Source organism: Ilyonectria robusta, assembly GCF_021365365.1.
Source record: "Ilyonectria robusta strain PMI_751 chromosome Unknown BGZ61scaffold_4, whole genome shotgun sequence".
Lineage (NCBI taxonomy): Eukaryota > Fungi > Ascomycota > Sordariomycetes > Hypocreales > Nectriaceae > Ilyonectria > Ilyonectria robusta.
In genome coordinates, this window is record NW_025764438.1 from 2529942 (window position 1) to 2556194 (window position 26253).

The 26253-nt window shown below is 49.9% G+C and overlaps 11 protein-coding genes across 11 annotated transcripts; 6 read left to right on the forward strand and 5 right to left on the reverse strand.

Moving 5' to 3' along the window:
- Positions 1-663: 663 nt before the first annotated feature.
- BGZ61DRAFT_529328 (uncharacterized protein) lies at positions 664-1316 on the forward strand (the record flags this gene model as incomplete). The annotated part of the gene is made up of 3 exons (XM_046253384.1): positions 664-828; positions 888-1108; positions 1169-1316. The coding sequence occupies 3 exons, from the start codon at positions 664-666 to the stop codon at positions 1314-1316; spliced, it is 534 nt and encodes a 177-aa protein (XP_046108917.1).
- A 668-nt stretch (positions 1317-1984) lies between these two features.
- BGZ61DRAFT_566449 (RTA1 like protein-domain-containing protein) lies at positions 1985-3043 on the reverse strand (the record flags this gene model as incomplete). The annotated part of the gene is made up of 3 exons (XM_046255927.1): positions 2816-3043; positions 2509-2757; positions 1985-2451 (listed from the first exon to the last, which is right to left on the reverse strand). Exons 1-3 carry the CDS (start codon positions 2994-2996, stop codon positions 1985-1987), a joined length of 897 nt encoding a protein of 298 aa, XP_046108918.1. The 5' UTR covers positions 2997-3043.
- Positions 3044-3648: 605 nt separating this feature from the next.
- BGZ61DRAFT_445839 (uncharacterized protein) lies at positions 3649-5254 on the forward strand. Its single transcript, XM_046245137.1, has 2 exons — positions 3649-3822; positions 3891-5254. Exons 1-2 carry the CDS (start codon positions 3757-3759, stop codon positions 5046-5048), a joined length of 1224 nt encoding a protein of 407 aa, XP_046108919.1. The 5' UTR covers positions 3649-3756; the 3' UTR covers positions 5049-5254.
- A 429-nt stretch (positions 5255-5683) lies between these two features.
- On the forward strand, positions 5684-6688 carry BGZ61DRAFT_343850 (uncharacterized protein; the record flags this gene model as incomplete). Its single annotated transcript, XM_046239635.1, has 1 exon — positions 5684-6688. The coding sequence occupies one exon, from the start codon at positions 5684-5686 to the stop codon at positions 6686-6688; it is 1005 nt and encodes a 334-aa protein (XP_046108920.1).
- Positions 6689-7441: 753 nt separating this feature from the next.
- On the reverse strand, positions 7442-8683 carry BGZ61DRAFT_529332 (uncharacterized protein; the record flags this gene model as incomplete). Its single annotated transcript, XM_046253385.1, has 2 exons — positions 7442-7977; positions 8029-8683. 2 exons carry the CDS (start codon positions 8681-8683, stop codon positions 7442-7444), a joined length of 1191 nt encoding a protein of 396 aa, XP_046108921.1.
- A 1148-nt stretch (positions 8684-9831) lies between these two features.
- On the reverse strand, positions 9832-10824 carry BGZ61DRAFT_491554 (uncharacterized protein; the record flags this gene model as incomplete). Its single annotated transcript, XM_046250444.1, has 3 exons — positions 9832-10452; positions 10561-10607; positions 10671-10824. The coding sequence occupies 3 exons, from the start codon at positions 10822-10824 to the stop codon at positions 9832-9834; spliced, it is 822 nt and encodes a 273-aa protein (XP_046108922.1).
- Positions 10825-11875: 1051 nt separating this feature from the next.
- Positions 11876-14123, forward strand: BGZ61DRAFT_491555 (uncharacterized protein; the record flags this gene model as incomplete). The annotated part of the gene is made up of 8 exons (XM_046250445.1): positions 11876-11925; positions 11984-12543; positions 12600-12625; positions 12678-12744; positions 12799-13039; positions 13533-13653; positions 13820-13850; positions 13912-14123. The coding sequence occupies 8 exons, from the start codon at positions 11876-11878 to the stop codon at positions 14121-14123; spliced, it is 1308 nt and encodes a 435-aa protein (XP_046108923.1).
- Positions 14124-15543: 1420 nt separating this feature from the next.
- Positions 15544-16407, forward strand: BGZ61DRAFT_345250 (uncharacterized protein; the record flags this gene model as incomplete). Its single annotated transcript, XM_046239770.1, has 1 exon — positions 15544-16407. One exon carries the CDS (start codon positions 15544-15546, stop codon positions 16405-16407), a length of 864 nt encoding a protein of 287 aa, XP_046108924.1.
- A 1459-nt stretch (positions 16408-17866) lies between these two features.
- BGZ61DRAFT_474743 (uncharacterized protein) lies at positions 17867-18786 on the forward strand (the record flags this gene model as incomplete). Its single annotated transcript, XM_046248603.1, has 2 exons — positions 17867-18151; positions 18355-18786. 2 exons carry the CDS (start codon positions 17867-17869, stop codon positions 18784-18786), a joined length of 717 nt encoding a protein of 238 aa, XP_046108925.1.
- A 966-nt stretch (positions 18787-19752) lies between these two features.
- BGZ61DRAFT_474744 (uncharacterized protein) lies at positions 19753-20280 on the reverse strand (the record flags this gene model as incomplete). The annotated part of the gene is made up of 1 exon (XM_046248604.1): positions 19753-20280. One exon carries the CDS (start codon positions 20278-20280, stop codon positions 19753-19755), a length of 528 nt encoding a protein of 175 aa, XP_046108926.1.
- A 1401-nt stretch (positions 20281-21681) lies between these two features.
- On the reverse strand, positions 21682-25392 carry BGZ61DRAFT_529337 (cytochrome P450; the record flags this gene model as incomplete). The annotated part of the gene is made up of 8 exons (XM_046253386.1): positions 21682-22357; positions 22434-22630; positions 22709-23280; positions 23330-24164; positions 24251-24940; positions 25005-25040; positions 25096-25214; positions 25275-25392. The coding sequence occupies 8 exons, from the start codon at positions 25390-25392 to the stop codon at positions 21682-21684; spliced, it is 3243 nt and encodes a 1080-aa protein (XP_046108927.1).
- Positions 25393-26253: the final 861 nt, after the last annotated feature.

Sequence of the window (26253 nt, forward strand, 5' to 3'; positions counted from 1 at the left end):
AATAAGATGAAACAAACCAAATGAAAAGTTCCGGTATGACGCCTTGACTGTCGCAGAGAACTGCCCTCAGACCCAATACCAGCCCGGACACAACCGCTCGCCCGCCATTTCACGGCGACCCCTGGCCTCAAGGACCAGATGTGGGAGCAGTAAGCATAGCCATTATGCATGAGCAGTCTGAGTGGGTTGAAGAACACGTGGCTGGCTGACCGCAGTCGCTGTTAGACCGCTTCACAAACGTTAGGCCCGTCAAAATACACGTATACACGGTCCGAGTCCAGGCCGTGAACGAGCCAAGCAATGGTCAGAAACGCACGACGGCCTATGCACCGTCATTGCCGCCAACAGAGTCAGTCTAGAGACCCCACTGTCTTAGATTACAAGGGTACACTGGGAAGGGTGATCTTGGCATCACTCGTATCCATTTTAGGGAGCATACGAATATGCTTAAATGTACGCATTTCTTACTCCTTCTTTCTCCTCGAGTCAACAACAGCACTTCTCATCTTTTCTCTGTAACGGAAAAAGTATTTTATTTTCCCATCGCCATTACCGAACATCCCATCCGAATCGAATGATCGACGTTGTCAACTTGTCTACGCAGCGACCAAAAACCAACATCTTCATTTCGAACGAAAGGGGTGGCATCCTCCCAAACCAAACATGGGTTTCTTCAGCAGTCCTCTTTTCAATCCCGAATACAAGACCAAAGCCCATATAGGCCAGTTTGTCTTGATTGCTATTATCATAGCCCTCGCCATCGGCAAAATTGCGACAAAGCCCAGCTACATTCCGATGAACCGACTGGATATGATTGGCATCAGCATGGTAAGTGGTTTGCGCATTATCACGGATTCCAAGAAGACTTGAGCTAATTACTTGACTAGAGCGGCAAAACGATCATCGTCATTGCGTACCAACTTTTGACCGAACATGTCTCCCGATTCCAAAAGTGGGCTAGTCTAAAAGCCTACGCGATACTCAACACATTAGAGGTTTTCCTGTGGTTCGTAGTAATCATCTTGACGCTTTGGGGTATTTCCATGGTTTGCGTTGGAATTAGCTGCGCTTTCGGCTGGCTGGTGGCACTCATGTGTCTGGTGATGACGTAAGTTAGCCATTGATCTGAACCGATTCATCAAGTTAGACTAATCCGTTTCTTTGATAGCCTCGCCAGCTTCTGGATGGCTGTTGTGAGTTGGAAAGAGGTCCGAAGCGCCAAGGACTTTGGTAAACAAGGTCCTGGGGTTATCCCTTCGCATCAACCCTACAGAATGCCTGCTTATTCATCATCCAGTCAGTCTATGGCAAGGTAGATATGTCAAGGTTTGAATAGCTGCAGGCCGAAAAGGTTAGACAGGATTCCGGCAGAAAGGGAAAAAAAGCAGCTTGAAACCCACACTCGGGCCTTGGCAACTGTGACGTGCATAACGAAAATGCAGTAAATTTAAACATTAGATTCCCTTATCGAGGGATTAACCTAGACGTAAAGAATTAAATCAATTAAAAGTCCATGTCTTTTAGTAAAATACTATTCTGTAAAATTAAATATTTGGTTAATGATAGGAAATTTTGCCACTGAGACTTTAATAAGATTCACAGCAGCTTGGTATGAAGGTGAATAAAAGAGAGAAGTTGAATAAAGCTTGAAATATTAATTAAAAATAAACTTAAATAAATATCTTCAAGTAAAAGCAATAAATTTATTAACTCTTACAATGGTTCTGAATGTCTTTGACTTTAAGGAAATAAATCTAAACAAAAGAAAACTCAAGCCCCCGGGTACCTCCTCTTTTCTGTCTGCGGCTATCTCTCCTTTCATCCCCAAGATGTCTCAGCTAGCGACCAGCTAGCCCAAATGTCCCTGACCGCCCGTGATATTAGCTTACTATTCCAAGGCTACTCCCATTGAGTCTATATTCGGGGAATATCATAGAATATCTCTGACTTGCTCACTCCTTCAACCCTTGCCGCGGAATTTCCGTTACGCTTGGTTTGCTGACGGCCTGGCAGTTAGAGAATACATATCAACTGAGTTATCATTTTCCGAGGTGAGGACCGACTTGTCCTCGGTCTGGATGATCTTGCCTGGGTGGAAGTAATTAAACATTGCAGCCACAACAAACATCAGCGCCGCGTCGAAGACATAAAGGTAGACCTCGTTGGCTAGTAGTGCTCCATCATTTCCCATGACATACTCGGCAACTCTGAAGACCGATCGAATCATGATTAAAACGCTTGCAGCGTAGAGAATCCAGAGGAAGCGTTGCCAGACCATGGTCGAGGAGTGCCAGGAGCTGGTTGGGGATGCAAGGATGCGGTAATGAAAGAGGCAGATGACGACAATGAAGACGCCGAAGAAGGCAATCTGAATGGCGAGGCCTGCGATGATGACGTTTTCGCCGAGCTTGACATCACTCATTGACTTGGCGCGGGCAAGGATAGCACCACCTGTAGTTTTGGGTCAATATTTCTCATCCCAGATTCCCGGACCCGTTGTAAACTTACCTCCACCTTGGGTTAAGAACGACAAGACATCGCCCAGGACGAAAAGCTTCGTCAGCCATTTCGGGTTGATTGGAGAAAGGTGCTCTGCATTAAGCAGACGGATCAGTCGACCCAAGACCATGTAAATGGAAGCAGCGAGAAGAGCTGGGCCGAGGAGGAGGGTGAGGCTCTGGATCGTGAACGACCGGGTGGACCAGTTCGGGGTTTCTGTCGCTGACATCGCACGCCCTATGTACCCCACAATCTCAACTGAACGACGGCAGATATTAGTATCCAGGAGTGGAGCTTGGTCGTGGTCGAGACTTACAGATGCAACCGATGAGAAAAGGTATGAAGTACCAAGACCGCAGCTTGATGACTTGCCAGAGGTGTAACAATGCCGAGATGCCGAAAAGAACGATGAAAATGATGGCCGCGGCGAGGGAGGGATCATAGTGGTAGAAGACAAACTCGCCCGGCTCCTCTCTCGGAAGGTGTGTAGAGGACATGATTCGGTGATGTCTGAGGGATAGATAATGTTGCTGTGATGTTGCTGTGGACCTTGGTGCTGAGGAGTCGTGATGTTTGAAGTACGGCTGGGTTGATGTGCTGGGGTTTTATAGATATATCACACAATTCTTCGATCAGTGAGATGCGGTGCAAATTAAGTTTGACATTGACTTGCAACGTCATGGTTTCTTGGAGCCCTTGAGCAGTGCTGAGGCTGTGCTACATGGTGCTATCTTCCAGGGATGGCTTTTCAAGGAATGGTCTAGCTCTCTTCTTACCAATAGCACTCGGCCTGGTACCCAAAAATAACAGAAGAAATGCCAGCATGGAAGCGTCGCCAAGCAAATATCGTAAAAGACGACATCTCCTTGGTTGTGTCCAGGTTGCAGCAGGGATGCCGACAGAAGAACAACGGCCAGATTAATTGCGCCAAGTATCTGTATCCGTATTCTTTATTCGTCCGCAACAAGACCCCACGCACACTCAAACAAAGCCAAGTGGCCCTGGCGCCTCCCGGCGGAACGCGTCCCGAATCGTGGCGGAGTTGCATTCCAGGCGGACTACGTAGTACGGTATTAGTCTATTCCCCACCCCCCTCTTATTTAAGTAGCGGTCAATGGTCGCTCGGATTCACGCTGATGTTAAGTGCTGCTCGGATTCGAAAACGGCCTAGAGGCTTTCTCCCCAGACACAATCTCCTCGCAACGACCTCAGCCCCGTACACTCGACGTCTGGAATCACCTCAGGCCCATCGCCCGAATGGCAAGGATTGGGCACAAGAAGTCCCGCAACGGTTGCTCCCGTTGTAAAGAGCGAAAGGTCAAGGTGTGAAAACCCCATTAGGATTCCGGGCATGCCGAAGATGGTTGGAGAGCGGCCGCTGACCCTAGAAGTGCGACGAGCGGCGTCCATGCGGCGCCTGTGTCAAACTCCGCGACTGTTGTAGTCTTTCTCCGTCATCTAGCAAGATCAATGGGGCATCCAGTGCTCAAACTCCGCCGGATGCGAGGGCAAGACGACGGGAAGAGATCGTGCTGGCCACTCCCAGTGCCTCGCCTCCTCGAACCAATCTCGCAGATCCACCACATCCAGTGTTCGTATCAGAGCTGTTCTCCCATATAACCCAACCTAGTGTGGGCCTTCAACCTTGCGTGGGACTTCAACCTGAACAGGCATTCAACTGGGCCATGGACCTGGGCTTGATGAACCACTACACCTCCCTTACATCTGGAACCCTGCCAGGAGCCAGCCTGCGAGTGTGGCAAACCGAGATACCAAAGGAGGCCATATCATACCCGTTCCTCATGCACCAGATCCTCGCAGTCTCAGCATTCCACCTTGCCAGCCTTCAACCGGCTCGAAGCCAGATACATTTCACCCAAGCTCTCCAACATCAGCAGCACGCAATCTGCGGCATCAATGCAGAGGTCTCCAACGTCACCTCCGGCAACTGCCATGCGCTCTTCGCTGCGTCCTCGCTGCTGTTCATTGGGGCATTGGCCGCCTCTTCTCCAGCCCTGCACAAAACCCGCCAGTCTGAAATGGACAACATTGTCGATATTTTTACTCTCATCCGAGGCGTGAGCGGCATCCTAGGCTCTTCCAAAAAGGACATCCAACAGGGCTCACTTGGAGATTTCATGGATTGCGTTCCTCATCCGATAGAATCCAGGCTACTCAATCTACTGCTTGAGAAGATTCCTGAGATTCGTCGAACTTTGCATGAAAACAGTACCCAAGCTCTAGCAGACGGAGCAATTGCCGGTCTTCAGGAAAGTATTGCCAGAGCTTCAACTACAACTCCTGAGCTTACCGTTGCTATTGTCTGGCCCATGACTCTAAATGATGACTTTCTTGCTCTTCTGCGCGAACGCCACCCGGCTGCCCTGGTCATCGTGGCCCATTATTGCACAGTCCTTCACGCTGCAGGGTCGGAATTCTGGTTTATGAGAGGATGGGGACGCTGCATTGCCACTACGATTGCGGAGTGTCTTACGTCACCGTGGAAGGAGTACATTGAGTGGCCCTTAGCCTATATTGGTGAAGCCTGAGGGCTTGCGTTTCTTTTGGATATTGGATTCCTGGAGGCAATAACAGATTGAATCCCGACAAAATTAGCGGGCGGAAATTGCGGAGTACGGACTGGGTCTGCTGGAGCTCGTTGGTGTTGTCTCATCACTTAATCAAATTCAGCACATTCGTCACTAAATCGCGATAATGTGTATGGTCTCATTGCCCCAGAATAAACCCATCATCGTTGAATCATGTTCATTGGATCCTTCAAGATTTGAATCCGAACCCGACAAGATCTAACACTAATCAGGAAAGGTGCCCATCGGAATTCGGTTCGAGATCTCTGAACAGGTGTGATCCCTGTAATCCGAACCCGAGATATCTAACACTAATTGGGAAATGTCCGCCAGTCCCTCCGCTGGGTGCAATAATGGTTGACGGAGATTCGTAAGCCATGTGTTCGTCCATATGCTTTCCTTGTCAAAACACGAACAACTACTCGGAGTCTCATTACCAAAGCTCCTCCCTTAGCAACCTGTCGAGCTTTATTTAACATCCAACTCGGACCTACGTGTCCCACCTTTCCAATGCCAATCAACACTGTCATGCCAAATTCCTGGCTGTCAACTTCCATCATCTTCGAAACGTATTGACTGCTCAGCTCCTCGCAAAAATGCAAGCCTGGCAATACACAACCATAAAGGATACGCTAGAGAGCTCCCTCGCTCTCAACGAGACTGCTACTCCTCCCGATGCATCCTCGTTAAACAATGACGATGTTCTTATCGAAGTCATCACGGCAGGCATCAACCCCGTCGAATACAAACTTCCCGAGATGCCCATGTTCGGAAAATTCATGGTGCAGCCACCTGCGAGTCCCGGCCTCGACTTCTGCGGCCGCGTGAAGGCGAAACATGCCACAAACGAATCCTTCACCGAAGGCCAGCTCGTCTTCGGCGCCTTGAGCATTGCGACAAAATTCCCCAAGTTCGGCTCTCTTGGACAGATCATTATTGCGCCATGTTCTGGGATTACAGCTCTTCCGAAGGGCGTTGATCCCGACGGTGCTGCAGCTGTGGGCACAGCCGGCGTGACAGCCTTGCAAGCCCTTCCCCGGGACATTGTCAAGCCGGGATCGAAAGTCTTTATAAACGGCGGCAGTGGTGGAGTGGGGAGCTTCATGGTGCAATTCGCAAAGGCTCTTGGGGCCGAGGTCACGACGACGTGCTCCACGGGCAATGTGAAGCTGTGCCGCAGCATCGGAGCCGACGAAGTTATCGACTATCGGCAGACAGATATCCTCGAAGCATTGAAACAGAAAGGGCAGGTCTTTGACCTCGCTGTCGACAATGTTGGCACCCCAGCCAACCTATACGAACGGAGCGATCAGTTTCTGAAGCAGGGCGGCACGTTTTCGCAGGTTGCGATGCAGAAATCAGTGGGCGCCATGCTTCGCAGGAGCATCTTGCCAGGATTTCTTGGAGGTGGACGGAGAACACTTCGCACCGTGAGGGTGAAGATGAACGAGGACGATTTGAAACAAATTGGCCAGTGGATGGCTGAAGGAAAGGTTCAGGCCGTGATTGATGAAAAGTTTGAGTGGAAGGACGCCCCGAAAGCGTACACGAAGCTCAGAGGAGGACGTACGGTGGGAAAGATTGTGGTTCGTCATCTCTAAATCGGACGCGATATATTGTGATATAACTGTGGGTATTACTGTTGACCTTTGAATAGACTGGGTATATGGTCTGTATTGTTGATACTATTGTTGGTGTTTTTTTTTACTGTTGAGCTTCTAGTCCCCCCTCTGGGTATGTGTGTACTAGGGCACCCTAACCTCTTGATAACTGTGGGTAGTTCTGTAGCGTGTACGTTTCCTTCAGGTATTAATAGTATTCTTATACCAGTACTGAGCACACGAATGCCCAGATGCCCGTGTAGAGACGGTGAGGAACCTAGCAGGCAAGGATGAACCGAAAAAAGGGAATGAAGACAACCAGGGCAAACTGTATACTTTGTTGGTCGAAGAGGCCTTTAGTGTAGACCACACCCGTCCGCAGGGTAGGAGCTGGAAAAGGATCAAAGATAAGAGAAGGCAACGCAAAAGCTGTCACCCAGGGGATTGAAATACACGGAGAAATTGGTGCTCTGATTTCTGATATTACCGGAGAAAGAGAGAAGGAAGATATTAATAAGAGCTGCTGCAACGTCTGCAAATAAGTGTGAAGCGACGCAAGGTGTAATGCAAAATTGGAGACAAGGAAAACGTGTTTTTCTTTTAAAGAAAAAGTAGACAAGACGCTTTAAGTAGAGCCATACTGAGTTGGCTGCTGGCCTCTGCTGTATTAAAACTCCAGGTAGACCGTTGGCCTCATCACAATATATACCAGCCTATATTTTCTGTGATTTATTTTACTGCTCTTTTGCCAAACTACAACCTAATCTGCCCTCCCAATCTCGGCACATGAAACCTCGGCCTTTTCCTTGTAGACTCGGTGTCATACCGCAGTCCGTCATGTTTACCACTCTTGAACAGCGCCGGGGTCACAACAATCTCCACGGACTTCAAACAGTGGTCAACAGATGTCTCCAGGTCATCTTCGGGTTGACTGTCCATATCTTCCATAGTTGAGGGTTCGATGACAATAACGACGGCGCATTCATCGTGCGGCAGTGGGTTGACAGATATCAGGGGCGGAAAGCGAACGCTCCAGCTCGCGCACTGTCGGCGGAGAAGCTGCGAGAACTCCAAGGCGGGGAGAAATATGTTGTCTATGAGCTTCTGTCTCAGTTCTCCTATGTCTGGCTGTGAGGTAAGAGGAAGGATGACTTCGAGAGTGAAGTCTACCTTGTCTTCGACCGAGTTGATAGTATCCCGTGGCCATCGACCAGGAGGATAGACTTTACTCAGCAGAGCCATGGTGGTTGTTCTCCATCGATGGAATGCGGCGAGGGCTACAGCCTCGCCTAGGCTTTCGTTAGCAATCTCAATATGCGAAGGGGCGCCTGATAGCGTACCAGAACTGAGCAGTGTTGTCTCAAGCTCTCTGACGGCTCCACAAGCCTCGGGGGGCATCCACAGGTCATGTCCCGAACTTGCAGGATGCGATGGTACAGGCAAAGAACGGATCATGGTCTCTGCCAAAATAAGACCAACCCACCCACGAACGAACTTGCGCCGACGCCGAAGATCATTCGGAGGCAAGAACCTGGGCAGATCTTCATGGTCCTGGAGGGATGGGAGAACTCGACGAATCTGGGACAAGTTGTCCTTTTGTATTCCAGTCACCGTCATTGGATTATTGGCTGCGTTGCAGAACTTGCTTGTCCAGCTCTTCAACTGGAGGGAAATGCCTTCAAAGTTTGCTAAGATGGTCAGATCCTGTTCCTGTCGACCGAGAAGCTCCTCTTGCGCGTCACGAGACGACTGCATGGCGCTGTTCCGCTTCTTTAGTTGGGCAGCTTGTTCATCCTTGACTTGCAGCTCGGCCTTGAGAGTGTCAATGTTGGAGTTTGCAGAAGCAAGTTGGTGCTGGAGACTCTCAAACTTGCGCTGATACACTACTGGTTGGGGACCAGTATTATGCGAATCGAAGTCATCCATAGCGTGACCATCAGGTGGGCCACGGGGCGCGCCCTGGTACGGGCCATGATTGTTCGATTCGCGACTCATTACTGTTTTTAATTTATTTCGGAGACGGCTCGTCGTGCCTGACGCACTGGTTTCCGAACGACACTCACGGTCGTGGTCACGATCTCGAGGACGATCACGTTCACCTTTTTCTCTCTCATTTTTTTGGTTTCTGATGAATTCTCCGGGCTATTACAGGTCAGACAGATGCAGAGGAATACGCAAGTGTCACCTACGAGGTTCTCCATACCCGGGCCGAGGTTGTGAGGCGTGATGGTCCGGGTAAGAATCAACGTAAGCTGCCCCGTTGGGAATACCGGTGATGTTGGATCCCCTAAAGACAGGTCTCTCTTCTTGATGGAGTAGGCTCCTTTATTGGCGGTGATCTGCACATTCCTCCCATGGCACGCCCTTGGTGTAACTCCTAGGCATGCCCATCATCTATTAATGTCGGCCTGGTGTGTGTGTGGCGTAGGGTCGAGAACCGCCCCTAAGTGCAACATCCGGCTCTGAAAGTTCTGTGATAACTGTTGAGCCACTAAGCTCGCGAGGCAAAAGAGGAACTCCATATCTATGGCTTGCGTGTGTGGATCTAGCATATACGCCTGGTCCCTTCAACAAAGGCCAATATGTCTCATTCTGCCGTTCTGGTCCAGGGCTGAGAGATCGAGACTCTTCTCGCATCCTGCCCTGTCTAAAGGCGTGTCACCATCGACAATCCTTTGTGTTGTGAGGGAAGTTACCCAGAGGTCGCTTGTGGACTGAGGCGCCACTGTTAACTAATACATATCTCTTACATATGCAACCACTAGCGCTTCTTGTTGCAGTGTGCATTCCACGTTTGGTCTGATCAACTAGCGTGACAGAATGGGACAGTACGATTGCATGGACGTTGCCGGACTCTGCCGAGCGTCGTGTCTCATGCTCTTAACCATGTAGCACTAAACTAAAAGCACATTCTTGTTGCAGCAGTCTCGTCCAAAAAAAAACACATCGTATTGCTATCCAATCATATCTAGCAGCTCGGTTTGACAGCCGAGGCCGGGGCGGTTTCGCCATTGCTACAGGCGACTATAGCTCTAAGTCTGAGAACCAATCTGGGATCCCATCCACCCAAGCCGCCAACAACTCCACAGCCCCTGGAGGAACCCAACGAAGATTCCCAAGAGGCTCAGTGCTGTTGGAATGAATTAAATCACCCTGCGGAGCCCGCTGGTTTTACGCTTAGCCTCTGTCTGGATCTGCTCCTTCACCTCCGCTGCAACGTCGGCGCGTAGACTGACCTGTTGCTTCTCCGTCTCCAGTAGCTGCTCGCGTCCACGCTCAAAATCTAGCTTCAATCTACGCCGCATTGCGCGGTCTTGCTCCTGTAGATTCTGTCGCATCTCCTCGAGTGATTCCAGCTGCTGCAGGTACTGCTTGCGGATCTCACCAAGGCCATCGCTGACATAGGATCCAGCCTCGGTCTCGTCCAACTTCTTGCCTTCGTTGATCATCTCATGTTGGAGGCGAAGCACGATAGGCTCCTTGATGACGAGTTGGCTGATGAGGGCAACGGCCGATGTGCGGTCGCCGTGGAAGCGGCTCATGAGCGAGCCGCGACCAACCATATAAGCCCAGAAGTCGTCCCGAAGTTGGCGCTCTCGTGATGCTTCCGTTGGTTCATCAACCTCATGCCAGCGGGTCGTGGTTAACAACACATTGGGGAGTGCTGTTTCACCGCATATTCTCTTGAAGATCTCGAATGTCTTGACCGCGGAACCGTAGTAACGAATGTCGGTGATTCGATGGACATAGATTATGCCCTTGAGCTCGAATCCGAGTCCGTATTATGCTGCAAGCAGCCTTGCAATTTCGTTCAAGATCTCAGCATCCGATCGCTTCGTATCGTCAAATCCCGGCGTGTCAATCAATAGCACCTTGGTGTTGCCGAGATCCACCGGAATCATCTGACATTCTTGCGTGCCTGTGGATAACATTAGCAACATGACATTGATACGATTCAGTGAGGCTTCTTGAGTCTACTCACAAGCCTCCAAGTCGGCACCCTCTTTGACGACCTCTCTTCCCGCCAACTTGTTGATGAGGTAGCTCTTTCCGGAGCCTGTAACCCCCATCACCACCACCATGCTCATGCCATTGACCCGAGGGGGAGATGGAGTCTGTTCTTCCGAACTGTCCATATTGTGTGCGAAGCAAACAGTAGTTGATGCAAGAATCGTGAATTGGAGGTGCAAAGTGAGTACGCGAGAGTCAAAGTATGGGGACCCTGAGTTTTGTGAAAATCCAGGCTGGATCGCATATAACCAGAGGTGATTACGGTATGTAAATCAAGAGGCTGTGAAAGTGAGTACCATCACTGAGCCAGGAACCAGGACAATCAAGTGATCGTCTTCTACCGTCAGCCGGAAATAGCGAAATCCCTAGATTCAACACTATGGCGCCCAGTAGCCTGATTTCGTCTCGTAAGGCATTTGCCTCCATATGGCGTCCAATAGCGTCCGAGTGGCTGACTACCTCAACCATTTGCAGCGATAACGTGGAGTATTGATATAAGACCGCAGCCGTATATTGCGGGGCGAGGCTCACTATACATGCGTGGTACCTCATAGAAGAAGTTAGAGGAATTACACAGCCTTGCCGTGTAAATCTTGGAATCGTGCCAAGTGCCGCCATTTGTGACACGAACTCAATCCTGGGCTGTCTTGAACCGTCTTCCTTCTCTGCCAATAGGCTCACCCTCCACATCAGTTCTCACGGCAAGTTTCAGGCTCACTTCAGCCGCACAAGGCTTGTGGGCCAGTGGCTGGCAAGACAGACCCAATACACCAGAGACATGCTCAGTGAGCTGACTAAAGATGCCGGAAAACGAAACTTGGGAGGGCTGATGAGCAGTGGCGGTAGCTGGATCGCTCTAGATCCTGCTAGGGAATATCGGCGTGGCTGGCAGCTGACCACAGCCAAGTTGTTTAGGGTTATAGCCGTAACTGTTTCGATTCCATCTTCAACAATCCGGCGATTTACCCTCTCCGCTGTTCGGATTCCATCAGGCGCTTTGCTTGTCCTGCGTTTCTCTTGAGGGTCTACCCGTCCTCAAACCTCCTGTGAGGGTATTTGGATGAGCCTCCACCATCCAACATCTCGCCAACCGTGGATTTACCCTGCGTCTCACCCCAGATCTTGACACGTCCTCCAAATCAAATCCCCACGTTAATTTCCTCCTGATTCCGCAGGATGAATTCGCTCAGCTTGGAAATTATGGTGGGGATTGACTTCGGGACAACGTAAGTCGGTGTTATAGTATCGGTTTTGGGCAATCAAATGCTAAATCGTTCTGCTCAGTCATTCAGGTGTCTCGTGGGCCATCAACGAGGGCCAAAAGAAGATTCGACTCATCACAGATTGGCCCAACCTGGGTGATTCCCTCGCAAATCAAGACAAAGTCCCTTCCATCATATCCTACAACAACGGACGCGTCGCGAACTGGGGCTACGAAGTGAGCTGCAAGGAGGAATCATTTCGGTGGATCAAGATTCTCCTCGAACCCGAATCGAAGTATGCAAGAACAGTCCAAGATGTTCGTGACAGCAACGAGCCCCTCCAGAAGCTCAACAAGACGGCCGAAGAAGTTGTCCGCGACTATCTGCGCGAGATTTGGCGATACACTACGGAACGTATCCGGAAGCGAGTCGGCGATGATGATTGGGAGGAAACATTCACCATTCACGTAGTCCTTACCGGCCCGGCCATGTGGTCCCATGCGGCAAAAGACAAGACTCTGAAGGCTGCGCGTGATGCAAACTTGCCTGCCAACATCAAGTTGGTCACAGAACCCGAGGCTGCTGCGTTGGCGACACTCCACGACAAGGCCGAAGACAATGCGCTGTCGATATGTCTTCGAAGTACATGCTTGTCTAGAGCTTGAACTAATCAGAGTAGCCTGGTGACGCCTTTATAGTGTGTGATGCTGGAGGAGGTACAGTCGTGGGTATCTTTGTCGGCTAGACAAACGCTGGAGTCACTAATATGCCGTCAGGATCTAATCAGCTATAAAGTGAACCAAACAAATCCTCTCGAGATCGAGGAGTGTGCCATTGGAGACGGTATGGATTCATTCCTGCATCCCAGATCGACATCATTTGCTGACAGTGGAATAGGCGGCGTGTGTGGCTCTATCTTCCTCGACACGTCGTTCGAGAAACGCATTCGTACACTGGTTGGCGAAACGCAATATGCCAGGATCAAACCGATTCATAAGCTTCGAATGATGAAGATGTTTGAGCTTGGTGTCAAGCGATCCTTTACATCGGATTCTAACAAAGACTATTCCGTCGACTTGAGGGGCGTTGAAGACAACGCTGATGAAGGTATTGAGGATGACTGCATCACTCTAAAAAGGTCCTTGTTTTTCTATATTCTTGTTGCGCTTTTTCTAACCACGGACATCTTAGATCCATGCTCCGGACAGTCTTTGATTATGTCTGTGACCAGATCGACACTCTGGTCCAGGAGCAAGTAAACCAGGTTGAAGACCGTGGGTCTAAGGTGAAGGTAAGCTACGCAGTCCAAATCTATACCATTGTGCCTGTTGACTAGCTAAAATCACTCTTAACGTAGGCCATTCTACTCGTTGGCGGATTTGGATCTAGCAAGTACCTACACCAACGACTCGAGAGCTCATTCTCATCTCTTGGTATCAAGGTGCTTCAAGTGGATGGGGCGTAAGTAATTGTTCGTGAAGCCTCAATTTCACTGAGTTCTAATGTTATTTTAGTTGGTCTGCCATTTGTCGAGGTGCTTGTATGTGGGGACTTGAGCATGCCCATCGTCCAGGCGTTGGAGCAGAAGAGCAGCACAAACCTACTGTCATATCGCGGATTTCTAAGTACAGCTACGGAGTGTCCCTAGCTATGCCGTTTGACCGCAAGATACATCTCTGGGAGGATAGGGTGCTGGATCCTTCAAACAACACCTATCTGGCGAGCAATCAAATGAGGTGGCTACTGAGAAGGGTGAGTCACGAGTTCAGAGAAATACGCTCCCTTATCTAACACGATGAAGGGTGAAACAGTCACAAAGGAGCGAGTCCTCAACATCATGGTCGTTAGCTCTGTTCATGGTGTGGGGTTTCGCAGCATCGGGGACCGGAATTTCTCACATGAGCTCTTGTACTCCGAGGAACCTGAACCTCCATCGAGAATGGATGAGAGTAAGTTTCAAATACCAATGATAAATTCTCCACTGTTTGATTCTAACGACGAGGATGACAGATGTAAAACAGCTATGCTCGGTAGATTTCAATGTCCCGGAGTACAAGATTTGGATGGAAACGAGCTACAAGAGCGCTGCAGTTCCAGGGAAATGGCGAGATATGACATTTGAAATATTTGTGCTGTTAGGCAGCACAACTCTGGATTTTGTTGTTGCATACCAGAATGAGCCTGTGGGCCATGTCGAGGCAAAATACATACAAGATTTCTAGTTCTGCTCAAGGGGGCTGGCAATGAAGCATTGATAGTCGGGATTTAGGTAGCTCTAGTTTCAGAATTACTTCTTGAGATTACGCTTGGGTATGCGTAGACTTGACTTTCAAGGCAATCATCCTTCATTTCAAATCTGCAGTCCCAGGGCCGCGTCTTCTCTATAAATGCGCACGGCACCACAACCAAATACTTTGTCTGTCACGTTTAGAGACCGCGATGAGCCGTCGGAAGTGGCCATCAGTGAGTATTTTATGGCCATGGATTTGATCAGGCCCTTTTCTTTTCGCTGGCCGGTGTTGTGAAGTTTGCTATCAATCACTTATGAGTATGCCGAACTTGCCACAAAACATCCGTGGCCGGAACTTGGTAAAGTATTGACCACAATGTCGTTGCTAATCAATTCTCCGTGGAAAATGGGAAATACATGTGTTGTAGGGTTGTTGGAAATCCCGCCCTCCATTGAATCATGTCGCCGGCCCAGATCACGCCGAAGAAGTCATCGGGGATAGGAAACAGACGACAATGGAAACATTCGACATTGGTAGCGAGGTCACCCGGGGATGTTCATCCACACTTACGAATCTGTGTCTCGCCTCGGCTCACCGCAGAAGGTTTGTAGATCGTATGAGAAACGGACCAAGGTCTAAAGTGATCCGGAAAGTGGAGGTGGGGGCCCGAGGTTAAACGATATAACTCGTATAATCCTACACAGCCACCGTGTGGTTCTACAACTGCATTAGGTGGATATAACAACCTTTCTCTACCACTCAAAGACATCCCAATGAGAGATAGTATGGAAGGAACCCTGTCTAAGTTTGAGCCTGAAGGCAACGGAAATTAGCGACGCAGGGGTTCATGATGACAGTTTACTAAGCGGGACTACAAATACAAAGTGTTTTGCGTTAGCCCTTCCCCCACTGTCGGAAAGCTCTTTAACACAGTTAATTATGCTCCAACCGCGTTAAGGTGTGGGCCCACGCATTCCTTCGACCGTTTTGACATGAGACTGGAGAAAAGGCTCGAAGCAAAGCGTCCAAGCCGGCCGTATTAGTGATGTACGGCGTTGCATCTTGGTGTTACCTGCGATAAAAATCCTCCACGACAGCTCTTGAAGTTACCAGCCATGCAAAAGCAGCACAGCCTTCCAGACAGGTCTGTCTCGCGAGCCGTCTTTAGCACCCGAAGCTAAACGAATTCGATGGCTAAACGAGCCTTCCTAGTCGAGCACGGACATCCCGTCGAAGGCCGTTTCTTCCGACGGCATGGGGCTTTTGGAGGTCTCGTCGTGGGGCCGTCCGTCGGCAGGCTGGATGAAATGAAGCTGCAGTTCTCATAAGAAGAGAAGGTCGCAACGATATGTCCACTCAATCCAGCACACATCACATCAAGACTCGCACGTCATCTAAGCGCTCGACAGCCATGCTTCCTGGTCTTTTTATCTTCGCCTCCATCGGCCTCGCCAGTGCTTCGGCATCGCCGCAACAGCGAGACACCGAACTCATCCCCAAGCAGATTGCCATTGTGCGCCGCCGGTCTGGGTTGACACACAAGGAATACGTCAACTACCACGCTCTAATACACGGCCTCAAGTCGTGGAATGGACCCCGAGACAATTCTTTCCCTGCGGCCTACATCCAGGACCACACGTTTGACTCCGCTTTCGGTGTCAACGACAGCGTCCCGAACCAGATCTACGTGGGCCGGGACGATGTCACTGAGCTCTACGGGAACTCTTCCACTTCGTTCACATCGCCGCCTGCAACGAATTACACGGCCGAAGTGACCGGGCCTGACGGTTATAACTTCAATGATCTTGCAACTGCATTCTCCATGTTGGCATATGAGAAGCCTGTGCTTGGGTCTATCGACAGGAGTGAGACAGTGACCGACAAGATTGGCTCCGGTCCGGTTGTAGCCTTTTTCTGGGCCGCAGCGAAGCCTCAAATCTCGTCCAACGATACCTTTGGGGTGGACCTGGCGAATCAGATTGTCAAATTGATTCCCAAGGACACTCTCTACCGCGCCACCGTTCACATTCCAGTTCCAGGATCTGACACCAGACCGTACTTTGGTGGTGATACCATGCCGACTATGAACGCCGTCGTGAAGCTGTGGCTTCACCGCAAGCGCAATGCAGTTGAGCTGGTCAGGGCCGCCCAACTTAAGCTAGACAGTGATGCCCTGAACCTCAACCAGGATTTGTCTTTCATCGTCTTTTGTAACGAGGTAGTTCTGTGGGATTTTGCTAAGAAAGCCAAAGTGAGTAATAATCCTCCGTATTAAGCCCCTTCCGATAACATGCTAACGACTTTCTAGTTCGACGAGAAGCGAATCCAGGCTCAAATCAACAAAGAGTCGTATTAAAGGACAAGCTCAATAGGACAAGTTCAATAGGAGAAGATGTGAAAGGGTGCACTTTAGGTTCTGGTGAGAACTGAGCAGCTGTGGATGAGCTTAGTAAAGAGATTGTACGTAGTATCAAGAGGTTAGTGTGCCCTAGCACACACATTCCCAGAGGGGAGACTAGAAGCTCAACAGTAAAAAGAAAAACACCAACAAAAGAATACGGAGGCTGAGAGTAGGGTTTGCGGGGTGTCTTAACTTGGTGACGCAGATACAGGTGCAAAAGGGAACGCTCCACAATGTAGAGCCTTATGTACCGTACAATAGCACACTCCATTAGTACTGTAGCTCACTAAATATTATTGCTAAGACCGGCCCGTCCCACGGCGGTCGCGTAAAGCCGATTGGATTACCCTTGTTGTCTTTATTCTCGCGAAAAGAGGAGGTATACTCAATGTTACCCTAAATTGATTCACCGGATGCAGCCAAGACGGCTCCGGAAATTGCGGCATTTTCTCAACTGATATCACCCGGGAAAGCCTTAGGCTGCTGCTACCTGATTTTATAGCCTGCAGCGGCACTAAAATAGCTGTATATTTTGTCGTACGAACCCTATATTGCCTTAGTCAAGCTGAGGTGATCGAAGGGGCTGAACTGGTTTTATTTAGTCTGAAAGAGGGCCAAGTGGATCAAATGACTAAACGACGAAATTATCATCTCGGCGTTGTTCAAGTAGTGGTTCTTGCGAGCATAGGATACCGGGTTCGGGAGGGGAGACCGTTCCGCTAGTATTGCAACCTGACAGGGCTTGGTCTTCCGGATCACTGCTGCGAATCACTGTCAGGTAGACCAGGTGCTTGTGACATCCCGGACGGCCCGCATAGAGAATTGAGGTTGTTGGAACCCCAATCCCAGTGCTGCACGTCAGATGGGAGAAGGGAATTCTGCCCTCACCGACACCTTGCTGATAACGACATTGGTCAAGGAAAGGCAATACTTCCAGGTGGGTGCTATGTTGCAGACAGCGACCCAAGACGTGGCAGAGCGCAGCTCGTCAGAGACCCTGTCCCATGCAGTATGTAGGATGCAGCTTGCTGATGCAGCTGCGCAATCATATCCTTTTTAGAAGAAGGAATGGATATCAGCGCTACTAGGGGGGTTTGCTTTTGAGGCTTTCTAGTACTAAAAATAAATGCTTGACTTGATTAGGGTGCCAATTAGTATGGGGCTTGGAAGAGGCCGCGTAAAAGAAAGGGCCGAGGCGACGCAGACCGTCTAATAAATAGAGAGCAATATCGTCAATAAGAACTGATTCTTAAAAACATTTGTTAGAGTCATTATTTTGGCCCACACCTTGTGTCCTTCGTCCAAGCAATTGCATCGAAAACATAGCGTAATCATGGTCGACGTCGTCTCAATCGTTATCGCTGTCATTTCCCTCGTCGGCTCGTTTCTCACCGCGGGTATTACAGGGTGGTCCAACCAGTACACAGAAGACCGAATGCAGCGTGCTGAAACCAAGAAGCTGATCGCTAAATATCGCACCCCCCTCCTCTTAGCAGCACAAAAATTACAGTCCAGGCTGCGTGCTATCACGAAGGGGGGCATCCTTCTCTGCTTTGACGACGACGACGACGACAGCGACGAGATGATGGAGAATCTGAATTGCTACACATGCTACCTCGTGGGACAGTTTCTGGCCTGGGCGCTTATCCTCCGTAGCCAAGCACCATTTCCGCGATTCTCAGACGACAAAGGACAGCTCTTAACGCTCATTGACAACATTCAAAATACCTTCACTATTGACGAACTTTCCTATCAATATGCAGCAACCTAACAGTCCCGACCTCAGGGAACCTCTTCTCTCTCTGGCCTAGCTATCATCAGGCAATCGGTGAGATTATGACCATCAAAAGCGAGAATGGCGAGCGTGTCTGTATGGGGTATACTACCTTCATTGCGAACTGGAGGGATACATCTACGCCGGAATACACAAAAGACATGCCACTGCAGGCTGACAAGCGGCTTTATGGCAAACCTTTCCGAGCTTGGTCTGACCCACTTGTCAGAGGAATTCGGTCAATAGCTGAGGATTACAAGAATCCAGAAGGGGCCGTTAGGGGGCTGGATGGTGTCCTACGGAATTTACAAGATGAGTTAGACAGGTTGATTAAGACAATAGATCCGAAGAATCAGATAGTAGATGGAGAGGGAACTAAATCACATGAAATGGCCAGGCGTGGCTGGGACTGGAAAATTGTAAAAGGCGGCCAGAAGCCGAAGCTTAGTGTGACGGGCGGTGGGGGACTTTTAGGCTAGCTGGTTGCTAGCAGGGACGTCTTAAATGTTAAAAAAGGGAAGTTATAGCAGATAGAGCCGACGACAACAATCTGACACTAACCACGACGATAGTTGAGGGCGTTCCAGATCCACCCACCCCTTAGACGCGGCTCTACATCGCCCAGAGAACTTAGTACGTACGTCGGCGAAGGGGAACCGGGGGTGGTCGGCGGAAAACTGGGCATAGGGGTCAAAAGACAGTCTTGAGACACCCAGCTAGCAACAAGATAAGAGACCTCGTGGCTTGGGGGGAACTTTCAACCGGCGCAATCCTGTGGAATTCCTACCCAGTCAGTGTCCTTACCAGATATTTACATCACCACCCAGGGACACTCACACCGAAACTCGATGCCCTGGTTGGAAGCTCCTCTCTGATCTCCTTGACCAGTCCCTACGTGCTTGCCAACGCCTTTCGGAAAGAGGCTCATGGGTGTGATCTGGAAGGCATTGGGCAACAGGTATCCACTGTCGTGTCACAACCCAGGGTCTTTCTTGTGCTATTCAGCCAGGAAGGAACTCAGTATTGATTCCATGGCACCCAAGTATAGATTAATCGAAATGGGACAACATAGACACAGATTCCGGGCCAGGACTGTTGTCTCCGCAAACCGTTCCTCCCGTCCCTGGGTTGATCAAAGTCCCGCTAGTCTTCCACCGAGGCATTCAGCCCAGAGATCCGTCGCCGCTTTAAGAACCTAGTTGTCGACCAGGCCTCCATTGTGGATGCTGCAATGCATCCCTTGGGTCACTCATACCTACCGCCTGAAGTGTCTCTCAGTACCTGGCTGGAGTGATCCCAGGATCTATGTCGGTCCCCAGCCCGTGACAGCATGCTTATGGGACAGCAGTCCTTGCAGTTGAAGTATCCTTGAAGATTGGCCGGGCGCAAAATGTTAAGTCAGTAATACATATACTAACATTCTCCTCAGTCCTGCGGCTACACTTCTATCTCAAATTCTCTCCACCATACTCTACCACTCCTTCTACTGCGTCTTTTGTTCCTAACAGCACAGCCACGTACCTCGCGCTCTCCGTCCTACTCAGGTTCTTCCACTTATGCATAGGTGCCCTCTGTATAACCACATCTCCCTTCTTTACCACCCTCTTTTGGCCTCCATCCAGAGCTAACTCTAGCTCCCCTTCAAGCACCACAATGTAATCTATAGTCTGCGTCCGGTGCCAGAACCCTTCTTCCTGTTCCGGATTAGGCCCGAAATCCAGATAAGTGATAGTGCTACTCTCTGCGCCAGGAAACTGATATGGGGGGCCAGAGGAGGCAGTAGCGTAGTAGTGGGTTAGGTCCGCATTGTTGGTTAGGGTAAAAGAGGGCGGTGTAGAATAGATGTAGGATAGTGTTGCTGTAGGGCCTAGAGGTTGAGGCAGGGGTGGTGTAACGGAGAGGAAAGAGCTTTTAGTATCCGAGCTCGAGCCTGTTGTAATATAGACGTTAAGGTCGGAGGATTTGGTCGCCATCTTGATTGGGTTTGTTTGGCCCGAATTGGTTTGTGGTACTGGGCTCCTAGACTTATGATAACGAGAGAAGGTTGATTTATATTCCTCGGGCGTAACAACTCGGACTTCGGATTCTACAAAGCATTTGGGTCGTTCTCACATTAGGGTAAACGGTTCAATTATAAGTCCGAACAACAAGAATGTACCGTATACGGTTCAATTTTAAGTCCGAATAAGAATGTATGGCACTTATACGGTTCAATTCTGAGTCCGAAAACAAACCTGTGCGGGACACGGTTCAATTCCAAGTCCGAGCCGTCACGTCCCCGCTCGGCTGCAACATCCGTTGCCACGTGGGCATAAGCGCCCCCACTACTTTCGACTAACCACTCTGGATCACCTAGATTACATTGTGAAGAATATGATCTGGGATCACCAGGATTAGTATGTAATCCTGGTAATCCTCACTAGACAGCCAGTACCTAAGTAGTTAACTGAGGAGTATACTGAATCTAAATATAGCTTCTTAGCTATTAATATAATTTAATTATCTAGCTAACCGCACTGGCTAGGTATCGCTAGATATTTAACCTACCTGGAATAAGCAGGTGGATATCTAACTATGTATTTCTCCTGAATAATAATACTTAAACTTAGTTAAAATTAATTATTAAGGACTATATCAGTATGCACATAACTTCTTTAACAATTACGCTTTCTGTGAGAGCCGTGCTTAGTCCAGGCTAGCAGTCTAGGGTAGGCGCGGGTCGTAGTGTTCAGTTCCCAATACGGATCAGGACGTAGGGTGTAAGTTAACTTAAGTCGCAGTGCAGTTACTGCGATTCTTGGGGTTACGATCCTTGGGTAATTGGCCAGAAAAGGTGAGTACGTTACGGTTCTGCCGGTTGCGAACCCCAGTCCAACCAGGGCGTAACACTTTAACCATCAGCCCAGACTAAGCACGGCCGTCATATATTATCAGATCATCCACTGATTGCTCTTTCAAACAGCAGAATTCAGGTTTCAGGTCTCTGGGTACTCTTGATGTATTGGTTGAGATCCATGGGTATTAGCACAAGATCGTTTTAACCTAAGTGCCCTCGACCTGAGCCTGAAGTGTGGTCTTGAAGCCAATCTACTGTGGCCCCACAGGGAAAATAAGGCAGGAGCTGGGAATCCGCCCACTTAATTTATAGGGGAATATTACCTGCCCTTGCTCAATAGAAACCACCGATCCTTACTCAGAGACTGTGAAATAACGGATGCAGCATAGAGCTACAGTTCACCAACTCACAGAAAAATTATGATTAATTGAAAATATAAGTGCTGTGAAGATTTTATTTTTTGTAAATGTCAATCATGTTAAAGAGTCTATAGAGTGCTAGATGCCGAAATTCTATGATACACCCCCCCTGAACCAACTTAATCAAACACATCTGTAGCATATCGCTCGTTACGGACACTCTCGAACCATGCCGCCGTTGCCTCCTCGCTAATCGAATCCCCTGGCTTCCCACTCTGTTCCATAATAATCCGGAATATAATATCCTTGACATCACTCGCCATCTTGTTAGAGCCGCAGACAAAGATCCTGGCGTCCTTCTGCCATAGGTCGACCAAGGTCTTTCTTTCTCGCCAGATACGATCTTGCACATATTTGCATCCCAGCGAGGCCGCAGGGTTTGCGCTGTATGCCCGGAACACGGTGACCGCGCCGGCTGCTTCCCACTTGTCAAACTCTTCACGGTAGAGATCGTCAACACCGGGGTCGCGGCAACCGAAGAAGAACGATGCAGGCGCAAGGGTACGTCCGCTCTCGAGCAGTATCGCACGCTCCTGGATGAAGGCTCTAAATGGAGCCATGCCCGTGCCAGCGCCAATGCAGATGATGGGGATGTTTTCCATATTGACGGGTAAACGGAAGGTTCCTGCAGCCTTGCGGACTGATACTTGCAGCTTCTCGCCCACAGCAAGGGATGAAAGGTAGGACGTTGTTACACCGAGGTGTCGTCCATTCCCGGACAAGGCTGGCTGGTCAAGGACACTGTAAGTCAAAGACGCTATGCCTGGGTTCGAAAGCGGAGAAGAGGATATCGAGCTATGGGAACCACAGGTTAGTCTCATTTTGGCAGAGACCTTGTTGTCTCGGACAGGTGGAACTGAGGTTGACTTACTACTGTCGCACTCGCATTGGTGGTAGAATTTGGAGGAAGAGACTAAGAGGGATTGGTAGGTCGGGGAATCGTTCGACAATATCTAGCACCGAAAGCCGCTTGGATTTGACCTCTGTGTCGTAGCCGTCAATCCCGAACTGCTTGATCTTCTGCTTCAGGGCGTCATCTTTCGCAAGTTCACAGAGGCCCTGTATGTTCTGTATTCTCGAGTCAGTTGAAGGCCGCAGTAATATTCCGGAATGGAATCAGTTTGCTTAATGGGAACCAATACTTACGCGCTTGGTAGCCGGCTGGTTAAGTTCCACGTAAGAATTCAGCACGTCAGTGACCGGAATACTGATATCTGTTGGCAGGGTTGTTGGAGAGGAGGCGGCAATGGTAACATGGCAGTCCCACGCCAAATGAAAGCGCCGCATGACCCTTGCTACGCTTTCCTTCGGGTTGTGCGGCAACACGGCGAGATAGTCACCTGCCGAGTAGACCATATCACTGGGGAGTGCCAAGGCGATATGCCTCTTGCCCACAGTTGTTTCCCCTGGCTCGAGAGTGCGAGCTTCAACAACCACGGCCTCCTTGACATCTTGGCGGAGGGTTAAGGCTCTGGGAGTCGAGAAGGAGACACTGAGGCCTGTTTCTACATCCTTGTCGTCAGTGGTTCGGCCACCAAATTGTTTTGCGAGTGCAGGCCAAAGTGTCTCGTCTTCCCACGTCTCGAAGTCTGTGAACATGTCCCTATCCTTGGCATTTGTAGTCCCTAGGGGGCAAACTCGATGAGCCCCCAGTTCCTCTAGCGTAGAATCGACCAGCTTTGGAACGCGCTGATACGTCTTGACCCAGTCTCCATGGCCTGTTCTAAAGTGAGTAAATCGACTTCAAGGAGGAATATCCGAACGTACCACAGCCATAGACGGCGTACGACACATCTTTGAAGGGGGTGCCCTTCAGATTCCCGATCCAGTCCACGAAATGGGCGGCATTGTGTGGTGGCTGTCCCTCGTAAGAAGCCGTGATGATGACGACGGGTCCGTCGGTGGGGAGTGCCTCTCGAGCAGCATCCAATGAGTCCACTGTAGCTTTAAAACCTTGGGCGGTAGCATCGCTTGCCAATCTTTGGGCCATGAACTCACACGTTCCAGCATTCGAACCGTAGTAAATGGCCAGCTTCTTCATGTTTCCACCTGTCGTTGAGGCCAGACTTGAAGAACTTCCATTGCCTTTACCATCTGTTGCCCCCGAGCCAGTGCTAGGAACATCGCCACGGAAGGAACCGGCCAGGCGAGATTCCAAAAGAGTAGGCGTCAGGCCGTCCCGAAGGATAGCACGAACGTTGAAATCCTTGGGCTTAATGGTGAGCGTTTGCGAGATCTGCAGGGTATAGGACGGGTTATCCATGACGAAATTGAAGTTTTGCATCAGCAAGGCCAAGGCGAGAGTCATTTCCTGCCATGCAAAAGCCCGGCCGATACAACCTCGCATTCCCGTGCCGAAGGGAGCCCAACAGTGAGGAAACTCCTTCATGAGCCTGTCGAAGTTCTCATCCAGCATTCTCTCCGGTTCGAATTCCTCGGCGGTATCACCAAAGACTGCTGGGTCAAGGTGTGACTTGGACAACATGCAGATGATTTGTTCTCCAGCTTTGACCTTGTACATGCCGCCAATTGTCTCGTCTTTAATAGCCTCTCTGGCGAATGCCGGGATTGGCGCGCTAAGGCGTAGAACTTCTCGGATGACCTAATGAGCAATGAGGTTAGTACTGTGACGAGGGCGGGAATTAATTTGGAGTGCGTTTGCCAATGATGGCTTCGATAACCACGTACCGCGGACAAGTACTTCAGTTTCCCAACATGTTCCACCAATATGGGACCTTTTCCGATGATATCGTCAACTTCTTGTTGAACCTTGCGGTAAACTTCGGGATGCTTGAGCAATTGGTATATGGTAAAGGTGAAGGTGGCGGCCGTGGTTTCATGACCTGCAACCAGGAAGGTGATCAAGTTGTCGATGATGCTCTCGTCGGTCATCTTGCAGCCTGTCACAGGATCGACACCATTGAGCATGGCGGTCAGCAGGTCTTTCCGGCCGCTGTTCTCGCCTTCCTTTTTCCTTGATTGCAAGACCTCGTTGGCTGTGGTGCGCAGGATGTTGATATTGGCCTTGTATTTGCGATCGGCAGATTTGTGGAAGACGGACGGAAGCACCCTCATGGTCTTGTCGCCGGCTTCTTTCAACACGGCGTACATGGCTGCGATAAATGGATGCATGTCGTCGCGGTAGTAAGAGTTGAATCGGAACCCCATTGAACACAACGCGACTGTGTCCAGCGTGAGTCGTGTTAGATCTTCGCCAACTTGAATGGCTGTTGAGGGGCCGTGTCGAGCCCATTTCATGGCAAGTTGACCTGCCACATCATGCATTTCGTCAAACATTCCCCTAATCGCTAGGGGACCAAAGGCAGTCATTAGTACACGATGAGCAATGCCCCAATTTGGCTCGCTTGCTCCTTTGGACTGATGGACGATTAGATGTGCTTTTTTCGCAAGGTCATATTCAGTATTTGGGAGGGTTGCTCACTGTGAAAAGGCCGTCGTGGACGGCATCTCTTAGCTCCTGGGGAGCGAATATTCAGCAGGGCATCTTGTGCATCAGGCGAGATCCGACTTACCTCGAGTTCACCCTCAATGGACTTTTGGAATCTCGTGTCGTCGCAAGTTTCATGGACGTAATCATAAGAGGACACAAACACGAGTTTCTTGCCAGCCAGCGTCAATTTGTAGATGGCACCTGCGGAATTAGCAAACCATGCTGTGACACGCAGAATATTTTTATCGGGGTGATTCTTACCGTACTTGGTTGCAAAATGCGTCAAGGACCGTAGGGGAAATTCCATATCAATGTCGCCGACATTGCCCAACAGGGGGATGCGCGGAGGCCGTGGGATGGGTTTGCATTCAGACGCCATGATGATTTGCCGATGTGGTTCGTTGGCTAGGTACTTTTCAGAGTCGTGAAGGCGGGTATATGAGTTGCGAGTTAAAAACAAGATACACTAACTGAGTGACGCCTGGTAGACGTCTTTATATTGCGAGGAGAATATGGCGGCCTATGACGTTAGATGATCCTACGACGTAGCCATCCACGAATAGGTCATTACAGGGGCTTATTCACTGGAACGGAACACACCGCCGGGCCTGTCTACGGCCGAGACGGGGAGTCTTTCGTCCATCCGGTGCCACTGAAACAAGGGACGCGCCTCCGCGGGCATCCGGATCTTCTAGGGCGTTGCATCGTGTGTGGCTGCGCCAGCGCATGATGAGCCACCTTCGGGCCCGCGGACGCCGATCAGCACGGCTTCACGTCTAGGTTGCAAGCCGAGCAGCTACGAGAATGTGCGACGCATGGACACTTATTATCACGGGAGTTCCGAATTGTAAAGCTGGATTTCCGTATTGCAGCGTTATATTGTCGCACAACCATTCTGCTGCGCATGCGTACGTCACCTCTAAGACCCCCATTCTTGTTTTTACTGCATTTCATTTTACACGCGAGCACGAGAGCAACGATATGGTCGAGCCAACCCGAAGGCGGAGCCCTCTAATTTTTATTTTTTAAATTCATTTCTCTCTATTTCTACTAGGGCACATGAAGATACCCGACGCGTCAGTGCCACCGAGGTTGCGCGACATACGCAGGTTTCGGCACTTGCCCTTGAATGAAGGTCCACCGCGAAGGACTTGATTCCTGAATCTAGCTACGTCCACAGACTGACAAACGCAAATCCAAAATCCAAATTTACAGACATGCCCTCCCGGTCTTCTGCCTA